The sequence below is a fragment of the Phaethon lepturus genome, unplaced genomic scaffold, assembly GCF_000687285.1.
Source record: "Phaethon lepturus isolate BGI_N335 unplaced genomic scaffold, ASM68728v1 scaffold29786, whole genome shotgun sequence".
NCBI classification, from domain to species: Eukaryota; Metazoa; Chordata; class Aves; order Phaethontiformes; family Phaethontidae; genus Phaethon; species Phaethon lepturus.
Window position 1 is genome coordinate 2,582 of NW_010547352.1, and position 19,004 is coordinate 21,585.

The 19,004-nt window shown below is 41.6% G+C and overlaps 1 protein-coding gene across 1 annotated transcript in view; it reads right to left on the minus strand.

Annotated features, from left to right (window-relative positions):
- Positions 1 to 11,658: 11,658 nt before the first annotated feature.
- LOC104622748 overlaps positions 11,659 to 19,004 on the minus strand; it is a gene marked incomplete at its 3' end in the record, with an annotated part of 62,204 nt that continues 54,858 nt past the window's right edge. Inside the window, exon 4 of the mRNA XM_010289624.1 lies at positions 11,659 to 12,061. Within this exon, the coding sequence (XP_010287926.1) occupies positions 11,659 to 12,061 (403 nt within the window). The remainder of the gene's footprint in view (positions 12,062 to 19,004) is intronic.

The window sequence follows — 19,004 nt, forward strand, 5'->3', positions numbered from 1 at the left end:
CGTTGTAGCCTTTTTCATAAACTTCACCTTGATTTAGTATCTCAAACAAGTAGCAGGAAAGGCTAACAGCAGAGGTAATCCTATCATCTTTTCTCTGACAGCACCATTCCATCTTTTTGACTTCCTCATGCTGCTAACACGAATTCAAATCATCTGTGTTTAAAGTTAAATGCAGTGATTGACAGATCTTTGTAGTTTCAGTCCATACTGAAGATTATTCTAGATACCTATCAGTTATTACTACAAGCCCTGTCTGATATTCAATACCTACAGGGAAAATTGTTTTTAACGGTGTAATGTCTGATCTATTTTGAAAGCTATTTTAAAATAAGAAACTAACTATAACCAGGTGTCTAAAATCCAGACAGGTTTTTTATGGGTTGATTTTTGGGGGGAGAAGGTGGAAGATAACAGCAGAACTCTGTTATACTGCAGTAACAACTATGATTCAGAGCAAAACACAGACAAAAAAGAAGCATTTTGTTTTGATTCCATGGCATCAATTTCTGTAAAAACACCTATTCCAACAACATAGGATACAGGAAATTTAGGGTTTTGCTGCTGGCTCATAGTAGAGACTCATGACAGTATATGCTGCTATGAAGTAATTGCTTGCTTTCATGAACACAAATCACTTCAAAGCTCAGAAAACTGGGATGCTGGAGGAGACCTCCTGGTGTACTACATCTCTTATTGTAGACACGAACGCAAAATGCAATAGTGAATGCAGTGGTCAGGCCATCCACTGTGCTCAAGGGCCAGCAGAGCAGAAAGGCAGAAGGATGTCCTCTTTAATTAACATCCCCTGAACTCAGCTCTGCCAACCCCGCTGCATCTGTGATGCCGAGATAGCCTTGCTGCTGATGATTACAGCAGTACAGAGTAGGGTGGCTTTAGGCACAAGAAGATCAGCCAGTTGGGTAGGAAGGCACTCCAGTCAATGGCCCTGCACTCACGGGGAGGAAAGTGGAAGCACTGCCCTCTCACATGGGCAGCCCAGCAAAGGTGGAAGATGCAGGAAAGATGGTCGGGCAATGCCAGCTGGTGCCCATCTTTGGTTCCCTGAGCTGATGACTCCACTCTGAGGTAGGCTCTACCCTGAGCCTGTCCCATCCTTCCCCACCACCCCGTTTTGCATATGCTGCTGAAAGATTTTGAACCATTTCTGGCCTTGTGCTCTCTCAGAGCTTCATTTCCGCTACAGTACTGAAATGTAACAGCAGAGAAAGAAGTACAGGAGAAGCAGCTTGGGACAAATAGCTGGGACGACATTGCCCTCAAACTCCACCACTTTTCATAGCTCCTACTAACATGACTGAGATGACACCCAGATCTTTGTGAAACTTTATTAACTTTGTGCTCACACTTAAATCTGAAACTGTGAGACAAGGGTTTAACAGTGCTGCTCAGTTCAAGAAAACCTTTCCTGGTTTTGTGATTGGGATATGAGGAGCAAGCTCAGCTAGTGTGTTTTGGCTGTAAATCATGGTAGGAAAAGAATAAACAAAACTGGGGAATGGAGCTTGTGTGTCTTGGGTTAGATGGAATGGTTTGGGCTGCTGAATTCCTAGTGGCTTTTTCGAGATTTCATTTATCCCTGCTCGTTACTCTGTGTGCTTAGCAATGAAAAAAGAAGTACGAAAGAGATGAAAATACAGATTTTATAAAGCTAAACTCAGCCCCCTAAAATCAAAGGCAGTAAAGGCATCAGTAAATGCATCAGTAGTTTGGCCAAATCGGAAAGTCACAAAGATGAGCAAATTCCATCAGCAGAACGACAGCTAAAAATAACCTCACATGGAAATGTGCACGGAAGTTCATTTTTCACACAGTGGGCAAATAAAATCCCATCGGTTTTTGCATTCTCAGTATCACCCCGTTACATTACATGGGAGCCTGAAAGAAGACAACGATTCAAATAAAAAGATCCTCCCCTGTTTGTCAAGTTGTCATTTTTCCATCTGCAAATAATGAAACATAAACTACTCTGAAAGGGAGAGAGATGGAAGGGAATGTGTTCCATGGATCTGTGGAGAACCACATAGAAACATATACAGAAAAAGAAGCTGCAGCACGGAGCACTTCCTGACCTCCTCTTGGCTACAAGTCTAAAAGAAGTCTCCAAGGCAAGAAGCATGAAAGAGCTTAAACAAGAAACCCTTCAGAAGTGCAGCTCTTTGCTGCATGAATACCACAACACAGGGAAAATCTGCTGTGTAGGAGTACAGTCCTCCCACTTGAAAAGAGCTGGTAATGCCATCATGTCACGGAAAGATTTTCTTCATGGCTTTTGTGCATTGAAGGCATTAGTGAAGTGGGAAAAGTGCGAGCTGACAATTGTGCGAAAAGAAGGGTGTCTTAATTACATTGTAAAGCATGTCTCATTTAAACATGCAGCAGAGCTCATGTTAAAAATACCTGTCTTCCCATATAAATGGATGCAAAATCAGTGCAGGTTAATCTAGCAGATAGTGCGCTCCAGAGCTCTTTACAAGTATTATGGAGAAAAGCTTCATCAACAGCACATAAATATTACAACCACCCCAGCTTCCTCCTGTAGTGTTTGCTGCAGCAGTACTCAACAGGTCCCCTGAGATACCTTCTGTCTGGACCCTGGAACAAGTCAGTCCATGCCACAGCGTTTGGCCTAATCCTCTGTCTGTCCTCCTGGTCATCATTTCCCACTTTACAAGTCCCCAGTTCAGGATGTGTTGGCCCTTTCCTATTTAGCCTTGTCTAAATGTCTGCTCACGTTCCCTGTGCCACATGGCTTCAACCAGTTTCATCCATCCTGCTTGTGGAGGTGACATTTGAGCTCAGATCAGTGTCTTGCTGTGTTCCCACCCAACTGAGTTTCTCCACCTGGAGATGACAGCTGGCTCACAGTTGTGCCAGACTGCATGTCAACCACCAGGCAACACGGAGGCCTTCAACCTTGAGCAGAGGCTTGAACTGTGAACACTCATGACAACAGAAAGACATAGCCCAAGCATCAGAGAACTTCCTCCGTATGCTGAATATGAACATGCTTATTCATACTGTCTCCTGTTGTTACATGTTGGTGAATGGCAGCCTTCATCTCTATGCATGTCATTTTTCTCATTTCAACTGGTGTATCAGTCACCCTGCTGAGCCTGCCTAACACTCTAAGGACCAAAGAATATTCTGTACAAATTAGTGACACAGACCACTTGTAGAGTACAAAATCCTTACATGAAATAAATACCAGAGATACACTTCTCTCCCTGTCCTGCTCGTGGAATTCAGAATTAAATGCCAGACTTGCTTTCTTTCCCTGCCTTTGGAAAACTCTAAATAGCGTTGTTCTCCTTCTGCCCACTGATCATGCAAACAGCATTTTCTTTCACTAGCACGGTTTCTAATTCAGGAAACATTTTTTTCTTTTCATTTGCCTTGGAAGTCCACTGTAACATATATATAAAGCACGGGCTCTGGCTCTTGTGATATGTTTGTACAAGGTGTGACGTGCATGTGTAAGCGTACACATGCAGATTCAAACAGACGGTGCCAACATGCACTGGTGCAGCTCAGCGCTTCACTTTGCTTTGGGCTATGCCTTAATACAACAGGCATCGGGGCCTTGAAGCGTAGCAGTAACGAGCTCTTCCAAACATGCTTCGTGTTTTGTTTTCAGAGGAGGTGTGGTGGGGCACAAGGGATACCTAATCATAAAAATGCTGAATATTTAAGCCCTTTCCCCCTTCCACCACCCCATTTAAATCAGCAATGCAGTTGGAATGAAATACAACTCGGCTTTCAAACATTTTCGTATTTAATTCAATTTACTTCTGGATTGATAGCTAAACTCAAAACAGATTTTACCCCTTTTCTCCTGGATGGGGAAGTAGAGATGTCCAAGTTCCCTTTGAACTTGGTTTGGAATGTTTCTGTTTTTTCCTGTTAACTAAAAACAAACAAACAAAAGAAAGCAATTATTAAAGTGGTCCATAATCCATTTCCAGTAGAGGATTGCAATGAAATGGGGTGAAAAGCTGAGTCTCTCTCTCCAAGCCTAAGCGACAGGTGTTTCTACTAGCTGACATAGGCGTTGGTTGTCTCAGAAAAAGGACAAGATCTTGAATTAGCCTCTTATTCTTAGAAGCAAGATTTCTCTACAAAAATGATGGTGTATCTATGAAGTGCTTTGAGTGGAAGGAACTGTGATTTTTGGAGTAGATGGCCCCAAGAGCCAACCATGTATGTGAGGAGAAGCAGCCACAGGCATAGACCACAAGAGGTCAAACTGAGAGGTGAAACTACCCAGCCATCATGTGTATTGTACCAGTTGACTTCTGGGAGGAATTATACCAAAATAATCACCTATCTCGGGAAAGACGCGAAATCACAATTTCCATTTACATCAAGGATAAAATTAACCAGTTAGAGATTTCTAACGCTCTAAACAGGGAATATTGAGATTTTTCTTGAGTGATCCTTCAGTGAAATGGAAGAATTAAAAGGTTGTGGACACAGGGGACACAGTTCACTTGAGGAAAAGCACTACTACCTCAGCCCAGCCCTGACTGAGGAGCACTGGCAGCATGCGAACCCACACTGCCAACAGCACCGTTCTTAAGCAGAGATGTTTGATCTCCACAGATGTCAATCGTGCCTCTTTCATAAACATTCATTGCATTTTAATGTTCTTTTTTTTTTATTTTTTACAGTCTGGTTTTGGTGACTATCCCAGAGTTCAGATGTTTCTCCAAAGTTTAGAGGACTTCATTCCAACATCTATTTTTTTCTGAAACTACACTGGAAATTTCACAAGAAAATCTTTTTTGCTCTCAAATCTCCACATCATTCAGGTTTCATCCAAGTCAGAGACAGTATTTTGCAGTTTGCCCTCATTTTTGTTTCACGGGTTCACTCAGGCCCAAAAGGTATTAGAGGAAAATGATGAGGAGATGACCTCCAGAGGTCCCTTCCAGGCTCATTCCATGATTCATTCATGAATCATGAATCATTCCGTGATTCTCTGAAAACTGACTAAAAATGAAGTTAACTGGGTCTTTAAAAATATGAGTTGTTTGAATTTTTTTTTTTTATTTGAACATTCCTATGGCCAGCACTTACTAATAAAATGCTAAATGCATTTCTGAACAGTTACCCTCACAGTGTTTGAAGCTGAGGTCTCTCTCGTCCTTTTTGATAGCCTGAGACCAACATCCTCTACTTGGAGTAGCAGTTATCTGTATCTGGTAGGAGGAGAGTGGAAAGTGCTGTTCCTTTACTTCTGTAATTCTTCCAGAACCTACAATAATGGAACACATCTAGAACCTCCTTCTACATTTCATTTCCATTCAGAGGGCTATTTTACACACCACAAGCACGGCTCTATTTCACTTCTCTCTCATAATTTCAGTGAGTGCAAGTTCAGGCACAAAGCCAGCCTGGCTTCTGAAGGACTCAGCCCTGCAAAGTCTGTTCACGCTCAGTTCTCCTCTGATGTTTAAAAGGGCTTGGTCTTCCTTTAGAAGTACTTTACAATTCAAAAGTGACGGTGAACTGTTTTCTGTTTGGAAAACTCTGCTCTGGCCTTGCTAACAGACCCAGACTTTCCATGTGCACAGGAATGTAATAAACACACAGAGAGAAAAAGATCTGTGAGGAAAATAATTCAGAAATCAAAGGGTCAAAACGTACCACTTAAAGTATTTTGTGGATTAAATTACCGAATAATAATGAAAGATGAGAGACTAATGGCAACCTGGTCCAAAGCCCTCTATTTATACTGAGGCCAAATAAAATGGTAGGCAGGTGCACTGTATCCCTGACTCTATAGAGGACTTCTGTCTCCCCCTCACTTTTCAATCCCATTAAAGTTATTACATATGCTTTTGTAAAAAAACAAAAAATATCTCCCAGAGTTAACGACAAATATGTTTTATCTTTCGTATTTACCTCCATCAATTACATCTTTTTGGAAGTACTATAGAACAATGCAGGGCAAAAAAATCTTGACCCATTCTAAGCAGAGTTCCCTCCAAAGTTACTTTCATGTTTGTTTAGAGGAAATCCAGACAGACTATTAAAATATCTCCTTTTTTTTTTTTTTTTCCTGGCACTAACAATCATCTGAGATTTTTTTTACTTTTTTAAGAATTTCAGGAATTTTTATTTTGTTCTCTGTTTTGCCACTGCAAGTGCCATCACAAAATTGCCACAACAGAAAATGCTAACACAACAGCAAATCATTTCTAGAGAAAATAAACCGTTTGTTTCCTGCCTCCAAATAGTTTTTTTAAAGTTCATCCATAAATAAGGCCATGCTAATGCCTTCTATACCTCCCATTCCAAAAGTTCCACTCTTCCACAACTTTTTGTTGCACATTTGTACTGTGTTATGCTACTTGTTCTGTAACAAATAGAAAAGCCTGAACAAACCAATATTCTGGCAACAAGTTTGCTCATTTATGAAGTCTTTTAAAAATAGGGGGAAAAAAGATGCTGTGTTAGAAATTTATGGCATCAGATACTTATTTTATTTTCCCTAAGTTGAGGTTCTTTGTGATAAAGAACCACAGCAAACAGCATCAACAAAGATCTGAAGACTGAGAATAACGGGCTTTCTAAGCTAAATCTTAAACAACAGAGCATTTATTGCAGTGTTCAAGTTATAAGGAAGAGTAATGACCAGGGAAACGAATGATACAAAGAAATGGTCTTGAGGAACTTTCACTTCTGTGGATCAAATTCTGTCTGATGGCAAGAAGGAACTGCTAACTGAAAGCTGTTCATCACAGCATACAAAGCATACTTAGCTTAATAGGCAAACACCAAAACCATACACCAACTACAAGCTATATATTATCATAGAAACATAGAATCACAGCATATCTCAAGTTCGCAGGGACCCACAAGGATCATCGAGTCCAACTCCCTGCTCCTCGCAGGACTACCTAAAACTAAATCATATGACTAAGAGCATCGTCCAGATGCTCCTTGAACTCTGAAACATTTGGTGCCATGACCACTTGAAGCGTGTTGAGACCAGGATAGGCACAAAGAGTAGCAGAAGTTTAGCTAAAAAATGGATTTGTCAAAGAATTTTGCCAAAATGCAGTTTTTGGTACAAAAAGGGCATCGTGTTCTGGCAATTGCAGGATACCTGCGATTTCAAATGCTGCATGCAACGTACCTTAGTGATTCACTTTGCAAGTGATATACAGGAAATGCAGCAGACATGACTGCAAATTGAAGCTCTATAGAAAGGAACACAGTTTAAACCACTAAAAAGTGTGGGAGGAAAGGAAAGAATGGGACCTCAGCTCTACAGGCCTTTTTCAGGCCAAACCCTAGAAAATCAACTGGAAAGGCCGAGTGCTCAGCACTTTAGGTAACCAGGCTATTTGTTTAAGTGCCTGTATACAGATTTATGAGCAATGGTTCCAGCTCTTTATAAATCCTTAAGCACAAAGGCAGAGGGTTAATATTTCAGAATTGCTCAGTTCTTTATTATATTAAAAAAGATTACGTGCAAATCTACATTGTAGAGAGGATTTTCAGAAGACCTCAATGCCAAAAAAACCCCAGTATGGCCACCTTGAGGCTTATAGAGAATCAATTACAAAGTCTGCTTATCTTAGACCTAAATAAGGCCTAAATGTATTTACAGACATGACCCTAGGACTCGATCCATAAATACACTAAAACAGTTAATTTCTGTGCCTACTACTATTAGATGCACTGTGTGAGACTTGCCCCATCTCTGAGGCCTCAGCTCTGCCCCTTCATCTCCAGTGAATTTCACTAACACACGGTGGTTTTACAATTCTTATTTCATTGCAAAACCACCGTTGCTATGTGAGGGCAGGAGGGGTTGCAGAAGACATGGGTGCATCAGAGGTGCCCCCCATGGTTGCTGCTCCCCGGCCCTGCCGGTCCACTCTTTCTGTGTGGATCCTCGGTCTTCAGCGCATCCCCAGACCGGGGGCCAAGTTCAAAATGCGTGGTGCTGCTCGCATGGCACGTCTGAGAGGAGGCCGTATCACCATTTTCCTAAGGACCCCTGCTTTCTAAACAAATATGTCGCTGAAAGAAATCTTGAGGAGAGGGGTGGAGGAAGGAACTCAGGGGGGAAAAAAAAGATGAGGGGAATTGCCTAAAACCAACCTAAGGAATATTTTTCTTATTCCAGCATGAAATGTTGACAGAATTAAATGTGGGATTAAAAAAAACAACCTTCTAACACACAGTTTCATGTTACCTCCGCAAGAGTTTTGATTCCACTTATGAGACTTCCCGAATGAAAACGCTGGCTGTGTGCCTGCCTCAAAAATACATTTTTTCCTCAGCAGAGTGGATTTGCCAGTTGTCAATGCCATTTCTTTGCTAGCCAGCAAAATATGTTCGTACTCACAGCAGGCAATTACCATTCTTTTCTCTACTGGTAAGGGGCATGACTTCACTCCTAGACCTAAGATCCCTGGATCCTTTCCTTACTGCATAGTCTAGTTAGCCAGCGTAATTAACCCTTAAAGCAAATGGAACAATTATTTCCTTTCTTTTTAAAGTGAGTTTAAATGGTTTCATCTGAGAACGGCTTTGTAAACAGGCGAATCTGTTTTACACATTTGCGGCCTGTTCCGAGGGGCATCGGTTGCTGGGAACGCCATCGGAGCTAAGCCGCCTCGCACCACCACTTGAGAACCGCGGTTACAGTCAGCTTTCTGAAAACAAAAACACCAGGGATCGGATCCAAAGCTTCTTGAAGTTAATGGGAGCCTTTTAATTAGTTTCAGTGTCTTTGGGGAAGGACCTTAGGGCAAATATTCCTTTTCGAAACTTGTTCTCCAACTCGTGGGGCCGGGAGGTGGTATTTTTCATGCATACCCAACAGTGCTGCAAATGCTCCCAAGCGCTCTTATTACAACCCCCAAACCATACCGGGAAAAAAAGAAAAAAAAAAACACAACAGGTCTCTGGAATACAAATCTGATCTGCTTTGTCTGATAAGAGCAAGAATATTCCAGTGAACACCAAATGCGGTAGTGCTAACAGATCTGGGCACCTCACTCCCAGCAAGTAGACAGAGCATATTACTTTTAGGGTCCCGATCTGTGCGAGTGAAGGTCGTGCTAACCACTGAAAGGTGCCACAGTGGGGGGGAAAAAAAAAAAAAAAGAAGATAAAAATTCAGGGTCCTTGTATAGAAGCAGCTGGGAATTCAGCTGTATAAACCAGCTGCTTAAAAATGCCCGGCACAGAGATTCGCTATGATCAGATAGGTCTTCCACAGCATAGCCGGGAAGTCTAGGGACCGAACCACTAGACATCCACGTTCGCTTCGACAGCCCAAGGATTACATCTTCCCTTGTGGGACAGAAGCACGATCTCCTACTTCTGCCACTGCTCACGCCAAAGCCGGCGTTGTGCTGGAGACAGAAAGGCCACCCTTGGTCACACTCCGGAATTCATGTAACGCAGCTCCTTGCTCAAAGGAGCAAAGTTAACAGCTTCACCCCATGTTTACACCACAAAAAACCAGGATCAGAATCTGCACCACAGTACGTGGGGTACAACTTTCCAGCCCAAATATGGTCTTGAACTGGAGTTATGTAGAACAACCTGTCTGTACCAGAAAATGCAGACAGCTTCTTAAGGGTTACATTTCCTTTTTACATACTTCTACATCAAAACCATATTGCAGCCTAGCCTGGGATTCAAACACATCCTACAAAAACAGGCAGCATAACTCTGATATTGAACTCCAGCCCAGTTTTAATTGACTGCCAGCTCTCAGCCACTTCCTAAAGCTCCAGATAGCCAACACCAATGTTGTAATTTCTAAATGTGTGCTTCTCTCAGCTGGAGACCAAATCTAAAGGCTTCGGGCTTGCCTTTTGAAATATAAACATGGTATCTCAGCTCCCACAATGGACCCCCACCTTAGACACCTTTCTGAAGTGGGGAAAAAAAAATTAAGGGGGGTGGCAGGCAGGCAGTCGCTTATTAAGATGGCATCCCTGGAGTATAAACAACCCAATGTTTTCATTATTCATTGACAAATAATTTAAAGTGCTGCTGGTGAAATCCCTTAGAAACCTCTTCAGGCACTGGCAACAGAGTGGACTGATAAGTATTTTTAATTAATGTCACTGTAATCACGTGTTCCATATACTGAGGTTGGTGTTTTCATGCCAGTAGTTAATAGTAAAATGGCTTTCAGTGCATGCTACGGTTCCCCAAAGCATGAGTCTACAAAACCCAGAGGCAGCGGTCTTGGGCAAGAGAAATGTTTACTCGCAGGAATTTAGGTGAACACTACACACTGTACGTCGCTGTGGCCAGGACCGGCTGACAGTGCACGGAAGTTTTGTCCTAGCTAGGTGTGTAACATAGTGTAACATCACTAACATTTCTAGGCTTACCATGCCAGACAGCGTGGTGGAGCAAGCCAGATCATGAAGTAAACCGGGTGCTCGTGAGTCCCTCCCTTCTTCAAATGGTTACTCCCTCTTTTGAGTGTCCGTATTTTCCCAGTTCTGCTGTACTCAGTATGACCTCCAAACACCTTCTGAGAAAACACTTCCTCTGCAGAACCTTCTTGGGGGAACGGCCAACAGCATCTCGTCTCTTCCTTTCAAGTCAGAGTAAATTTTTAAGCAGAGGCCAGGGATTGAGACAGCCATGCCGAGGTCTGGAGGGTTCTCAGTCTGCTAGTCCACAACAAGAAGCAACACTAGTTTTGTTTATTTGGTTGGAAGGTTTCAAAAGCGCAGTGAAAAACATAATGTCACTTCCTCAAGCAGGCATAAAGACATATGAAAACATGTTCTCCAGCCAGCCAGAGAATGCGGTTTTGGTAGCAGCGAGGAGGCCGCCTCTGTCGCTCTGGGAAATGCACTTAAATGAAAGCTGAGTTCCAGTCCCGGCTCCCAGTGTAAGGGGAGGGGTGATTTAGTAATTATTTCTCTTGTTCGTTATAGCATCTCATGCCTGAAAAGCTTGCAGAATATTGGCACTATCCCAAAATATCCCCAGCGCTGATACAACATCACAAAGCACCAGAGAGCAATGATGCATCACCACCTCCCCACACAGCAACATGACATGAACGTCACTAAAGAACAAGACAGTGACTTTATCACTGAGTAATTTAATTGATGATTTGAGCTCTAAATAGCCACTTCACCTCCTCAGCTGCATCCCTCCTTCTAAAGATGTCATCCACACTAAACTAGCACTTACTGTTGTGATACTGATTGATGCTTCATGGCAGCAAGTAACAGAAAAGAGCTCTAGTGAAAGTTCATTAACTTTAAGCTAATACATTTCATGAGAGACAACAAACTGAATCACTAGGGGAGGGAGAACAGCTTTGATTAACAGGAGATGATCTGCAAAACATCAGGAATGTCCAAAAGACGAATGGAGCAAAGGATGAAACAGAGGAAGATGGAGGAAGATGGAAGAAGAATGGAAGGGAATACAGTCTCTAAGCACAGGACTGGCAACACAAAAAAATCCAAGATGTAGGTTCTCTCGGTGTTTATTAGACAAAGTAGGATCTTTGTCCCAACGGATGCCTAGGGTGTTCACTTACTTTATTCTTTTTTCAGAAAAAAAATATATGGAGAAGCTGAGAGGAGAACTGAGTATGCAACCATGTCAGTTTATGACTATTTCACATACCATACTCAAATGGTCTTTGTTGGTCAGCAGCAGTTTCAAGATAACTCGAACGATCAGGTTGCTGCTTAGATTGCAGAGAAGCTGTGAATCCACCTCACAGTTGCACCAGACTCCACGGCTGTCCTGGATGCAGGCCAGACGCTTCTCCAGGAGCACACACACTGATGCAGCTACTCGTGCATCTCTGCCTTTCCCACCCAGCCCCGCCTCCTCTCTACTCCGAAATTTCTTTCTCCACTCATGCCTTGGACCCACTTTGTCCCTTTCTGAGTGTATTCTGTACATCCTCCGCTCAAACACTTGGTCAAAAGATTCCAGGAGGGTCAGGACAGAAACCAAACCTGTGACGCTCTCTATATTTCTAGGTATCATTGCATAACAAGACTGAGGTCTCTTAAATCTCCTGGAGTAGGGGGATGCAGGCAAATTCCCACAGCGCAACTCAGGATTGAACAGGTTTCTAAAATTCCTCCAAATTTCTTCACTCAGTCTCTAAACAGAGCAGGGATGTGGAACATGTTGGTACTTGAAGTTTAGAACTACCACTTCGTTAATTATATAGCTGATTATGTAGGACTCTGTTGGCTGACTTACACACAAAAGCTTGGGCATTTCAGTAAAAAAAAGTAAAATAAATAGAAAGACCTACTGTCACAACGTGGCAGGAGCTAGGAATGGTGAGAAGCAAGGTCCTCTGGCTTCATGTGTGGCATTTACAATATGGAAAACTCAATGCCACACATGAAGTACAGTAAAAGTAACAGAAACAACAAAGTAGCTCTTGGTTTCCTTATTTAAACACTTCAACTACAGCTGGAAGCTCCCCTTCTGCAAAAACAACCCAGTCAGCACAAGCCCTCTGAACTTTTTCACCCAAGTTGCCTTGCAGAAAAAAATACAGTTTCTTGCTTATCAGTAACTGAATTTTTAAAAGTATGCGCGTATATTTAGGGAGGTTGTTGAATTGCAGAAACTTGAGCTACACCCAGCAGATATTCCTTAAAAAAATAAAAGCCTTTTGTGCATTTTGATTGGGATGGCTGCTAAAAATACTCCAATGCAGCTGTTTAATTTGCTGTAGCTCAAATGCTAGTTTTATACTTTTAATTGCTACTATACAAAATTCTTTGATTGCATTTGATGAAATTAAGATTTTCAGTGTTTAATGATTAAACCTGGGGAAAAAAATGTAACCGCATGCTAGTTAAAATGTAAATTGGCTGTGCTGGGAAACCTAGGTAAATCTTTTCAGACGGTTGTCACATATCTACTTATACCTAGCTTGATAAACTTCTCAAAAACTGTAGAATTATATCATTCTACAGTCTCTTAAGGGTCAAAAAAGTTGTTCTATTATTAGAAATCTTAGCAGTCACATAACTTTTGCACTTATTTCTGAGGATAAAATGCGTCTCTGTAATAGCAAATGTCACATCTTGAAAGACCCAAGAAAGCCTGGTTTAGATACACACCATTTTGTGGGTGCAGATTTTACACACTGTCCCTCAAGCATGCAAACGCTGGGACTCACACGGACAAAACCTAAACTCTGAGAGTGTGCAAACGCACATGTGTATAAATAAGAGGGACGTTTACAAGAGCACACAGAGCTTGGTGGTTGAGGTGTTTTGCTATGCACACAGAGACACAGGTTTTGAGTTCTTCTGGACTGATGCCGAAAGCCACCCGCAATGAACCACGCGTTCTTTCGTCTGTTGTACCTTGACCGCGTTAACGCGATGGCTGGCTGGGGAGAGAGCAGAGCTGTCACCTTAGAACGTCAGAACCCTCAGTGTACGATCACCGTTCCACCACTTTTTCCCTATAAAAGGTGCACGCCGCAGCGCTGGTCTCTCTCAATTTTGGAGCACTCCAGACTGCTTAGTCTTACCGTAAAGCTGCCGTAAGGGCCGTGCCCTTCATCTGACATATTTCCTCTATCTGGGTTAGGTGACTGTTGTGTCAACATCTGAGATAATGAGCTGATGTTCAGATTATCCTCTGGAAACTCAAGCCTACCACCCCAGACAGTGTTACTCAAGCACAGCTCTGGCAACAAACTAAATATATATTGTTCTTTTAAACAAGAGCAAGCATATGAAAGGGAAAGCTGAAGTGCTGAGGAAGAAGACAGTGGGTGTTATTAGAAGCATGTACCGCAGGAGCATTTGTTCTCACAAACTTTTTAAGAAATACAGCAACAACTACAGCATGCTGATACCCATTGCAGAATCCGAGTCTTCATGTAACGGCACTGCAAGCACTGGACTTTGCTGCTAAATAAAAATCGTGCACCTACTTCACAAGCCACACGGGGAACACCAGGAATTTAAGAGAAGCCTCTGCTCCTACGCACGTATGCAGTAGGCTGTGCTTAATTCAAACACGCCATGTTTTTTCTTATGCTGTTACATTTTTACCTAGTAATTATATTACAAAGGCACACAGGCAAAGGACAAGCACACAAAGCACACTCTCTTTCCATTTTCTTCCTCCTTGCAGAAAATGCCAGGATTTAAGACAATCTCTCCGACTGATTCTTGCTGCACTAAATTCTACCTTCATCTAACAATCTAGTATATTTTGCACCTTTAAATTTTTAATAAACTTAAATATTTTGTTAGGCACCGTTGATTATGCCTCGTGAGTACTATACACTTTGTTCTAGTGTAATGAACTCTTGTCAGATGTAGGTACAGTAATGCTGCCAAAGCTTTATATAGTCAATTCTTACAGTACCTCAAATGGAAGCAGTATGAAATCCCATCTTCATGTCAGTCATGCACCTCCCACAGATTACAGTAAAAGTGGCATGTACATGTATGCATCTGGGGTTTTTTGGTTTACGGGTTTTTTTCCGTTTTGTTTTGGGATTTTTTTAGGAAAACTTGTTTCATTAATGGGGTGCAGAAAGAATTGAACTAGTTTTCTAGCCTAGATATCTGAATGAGGTGCTGTCTCAAAGACTCAGAGCAAGACTAGGGTCAAAACAGAGACACAAAACCACTACCTCTGGCAGGGATTTGACCATGGTATGCCTTGTATCACATATTACTAAGGGTAGTCAGGGGAGAAGTGTGGGACAAGAGTTCCTGTGTCTGCCCAAGTTCCCTGTGCAGCCACATGGACCATGCATGACCCATGCTGCAACGTATGCTTGTGTACAACCCAGAATACGGAAGAGGTGAAGCCTGAGCTCCCGTAACCCTGTTAAGACAGCTGCCCTAGATTTGTCCCAGGGTGCACAACATGGTAGTGGGAGCACAGGTCGGGGAGAGTGCTGTGCTTTATAGCTCAGCCCCTGCCCCATGGGCCCACAAACGGCACAGAAGTTGCCAGTGTGGTTTCGGAGAGGTCTCACACTCTCTGCTCTACTTTCTCTGCTATAAAGCATATAGGAAAACGTTGACTTGTCTAATTTCTGAGTGTGTAGCCATCGCCAGAGCATTTTTAGGAAGTCACACCAGAAATATTGCCCCTATATGTTAATAAAATGGCACCTGCTTTAGGCAGTATGGACTCTCACGTTGATTTTGCTACATCCTCTGGCACTGCTGCATTCAGGCCCTTAAAAGCTCATCATGACTTAAGTCTGTCCACTCCTATCCCGCTAAATATATGGTTGCAAAAGTTAAACAAATGTCATTAAGAAAGCTGTGATCTTCCCTCAGTCATCTTAGGCATTTGCTAAATCTGCCCTTTTCCATGGTGTTTTCTGTGATCATGATGATGCCTGCAGCTCCAACAGAGGTAGTAACAACAGGAGCACTTGTTTATACAAGCCACAGAGAGCTGTCTACATTTGAGTATGGTTCTCTTTTGATCTCACACGCACAGTTTTACCTATTGAGCCCATCTTTTTAACTATGGCCACTTTTCCCATCATTTAGAGAAATCTGAACTGATTAACATGAAAATAAAATGTCTTCTGATAGACTAATCTTTTCTCTGTGTGTGCCAATGAATATGGAAAATTTTTCATGTTTTTAGTTTCACATTTCTAGTTGCATTATTAAGATTGTAGTAATGGTACAGGCTTGTTTTAATGACAATATTTTTTGATACAAAGCCAAAACAATAATCTGGAGACATCGTCTCTCATTATACAAAAGCCTGAGAACAAGCTGAACTGCAAAGTGGATACTGTGGAGCCTAGGAAGATATGGGCCCTCTTTTTGCTTATTGATTTTTACCAGAAATAAAGATTAAGAACTATTCCAATCTTTTCTCCTAGTCTTTGCATTAAAGAGAGAGGCTTATTCAAATTATAGTGAACAGCAAAACCCATCCACTCTGAGGCATGACTCATGTTTTTTTCTTTTGAACTCCCAGCCCAAAAGCAGCAATGCGTGGTAGAAGTCATGGGTTCATTTGCCAACGCACGACATTTTTCATGCTGTCACAATACATCTTGTGCCAGCTAATCAGCCAGCCAAGAGTGGCACCCACCAGCTGCAGAGGACGCTCATCACCTCCATTCCCAGTTGGTGGGGAAGTGCCATGTAGGGAAAGAGAAATGCTGCTTCTAATAAGCTATTTGTTAAAAAGCAAACAAAAAAACAAACCCTTATGACAACATCATAAAAGATAATATAACAGTGTCACAGAGTCTTTCAGAAACAATTCATTAAACTACTTTAAATATTCTTATGCAAGCTCTGGCACGAAAATGCTGCAACGTCTGTATAACCCAAGCAAAAGGCGATGAAAGATCCTGTACAACCTCAATTCCCCCTCCCTGTTCCTCCCCCAAATACTGAAGTTGCCAGGGTTTCACAGATGTTTTGAGATCATAACACAGGGTCAGAGGATAACTGGTAAGGTCAGCTGGAAAAGGGGGAATATAAACACTTTTTTTGGACCTTCATGAATGGGACTCTCAGAATAGGAACTTAGGGCTGCAAGAAAAATGAGATAATCTGACTCCATTGCTCTCCTATACTGTACTTCTGGTTCGGGGTTCACAGTGTCTTCTACATGACCCAAAGTTATTTTACCTGCTGATTTCGTGAGTGCCACTCCAGAAAAGGCAATGGTAAAGGGATATAAATTCTAACCCAGCAAGAATAATTTCACATTAAGAAATAATTTTACATTAAGGAATAATAAAAAGGAAAGATATTCTGGAGGTTTTAAGCAAAATAACGAATTTCCCCCCCTCGCCGTTTCATTATAAGAGAGCAGCACACTCTACTGGCTGCTCCCTTGCAGTTTTCTCGATAAACCTCTATGCATTACTGTAAATCAGTACCTCCTACTGTTCCACTGATACAATCAGAGACAACATAGTGTAGCTGGAAAAAAAGAAAACTGAAGGACACGGAGTCCTGCTTCTGCCACCAGCTCGTATTACTCGAGGCAAATGACTTGCCTTGCAGCACTGCAGTTTCCACGTTAAAAGAATAAGGGGAATGACACCAACCATTGCAAAGCACACTGACACTCACAGTTTAAAGGCACAGATAGCATTAGTACCGTTGTTACTCTATTAACAACGAAAATACAATGGTAGAGGCTTAAATTTCGTCTTTCACACCAGCTCAGTCGTTCAAGACTCTTCCACATTTTAGCACAGCACGGTTGCAGGAGGATGCATGTCTGTATACTTATCAGGATGTTTGTGGTTAAACTTTTTCTGTTCTTTAGCTTTGTGTCTCTGTGCAAATACACGAATTTTGCCTGGAAAGTATATAACTGATGAAACTGAAGACTGCTATTTTGCTGATTTTGCATGGAGTACATTACAAAGAGATGTCATTCACCCTGATGAAAAGTCCATCTCAGAGGCATATGCCCTACATGCCAAGTGCTGTGTTAGACCACAAGAAACAGTTAAACTGGTGCTCCAGACTTGTGTGAGGTTTCTGCTGTTAGCACCCGGTACCAGAATCCAGTTTCATGCAACTGATTGGTTTAACATGTTATTCCTTTCAAAATATAACGATTCAGTACATTCCAAAAATGTTACTGTTAAAACAACAATTGCATACTTAAACATCCCTAAATGTCATATACAGGGAACTCTTCTTTCAGGTTAAAATACATCAATCTATTTAAACAAACAAACAAACAAAAAACCCAGCTCCTAAGGCCAAAGCATTGGTTTTGCAAACAACTATCAGTAGTCATTAGGGTACTGCAATAGTTTCAAACAAATCCGTAACTCTCATTGTATGCATGAAATAATACGGACATCTTTGTTTCCTTATCACAACTCTACACTAACAGCTCTCTAATTCAAAAGAACCCCTACTACAGCTTTGTATACACGCAGACTACTTATAACACTATTAAATGAAACTTCCTAACTAGAGATACAGAATTGTGACAAGAAAAAAAAAGTAACAAAACCCAGATCCTACAAATAATTTTGTTCATATTTACACAGAAACATTTTTATGAATAAACTATTTCTTTAGTATAAATTCACTTTTAACATGATTTTGCTTTTTTTGCTTGCAGGTAAAGAAATATAACCAAACTCTTACAGAGTCTACAAAGAGACAAGATGATTGCAAGAGACTTCCAGGCTTTTATTCTACAGAGAAAGAGACAATTCACTGGGGTCACTGAAAGTCAAATTGGCTCTTACGTGCAGCTGTCATTTTTAGTTTATATGAAAACAAATCAATACCGTCTCCACAAAACTCTGACTCTTTATAATGGCACTAAACTGAACTCCTCTTTATTAAGTTCTCAACAGAATTTCAAGTTTATTTTTCCTTGTTTACAAGAGATTGCATTCAACCAATTGCAACTATGAATAGAGCACTCAGCTCTTTTATCCAGAAAACTGGACAAGAGTTTGCTTCATGAAACTACTTCACTGTGTACAAAAGAATATATGATCATATACAGTATCACAGGAAAACAGGTAAGATAGTTTTCAGAGAATGGCATCTTTGGGGCAGCTGGCACATTTCACATATTTATTTCTGTCTCACAGATAAGGAGGGATGAAATATACCCCTTTAAGAGAAGCTAAATCCTTCTGGCATTGTAATTCAACCAGTCAGACTTCAGTTCCTTCATCCTTAGGACTTGATTCAAAACCTTTTGAAGTCAACAGACAGACTTCCCCTGACTGCAGTAACTTCAGCTCAGATGCTAAACCATGCTCCTATACCCTTCGCTTACCCATATTCCTTCCCTCCTTCCCAAACCTTAGAACCAGCGTGCGTGTTTCATGGCTTAGAGGAGCCTCAGGGCTGCTCTAAATTACTTCAGCTAATATTATCTTCCAAAGAACTAACCAGGGGGGATACAGCATCAATCTATTGTACCTTCTCCTCTGGTGTATCTTCATAATGGTCTCAGAAGAATGGTTGGCTTGAGACAGCTAAGAT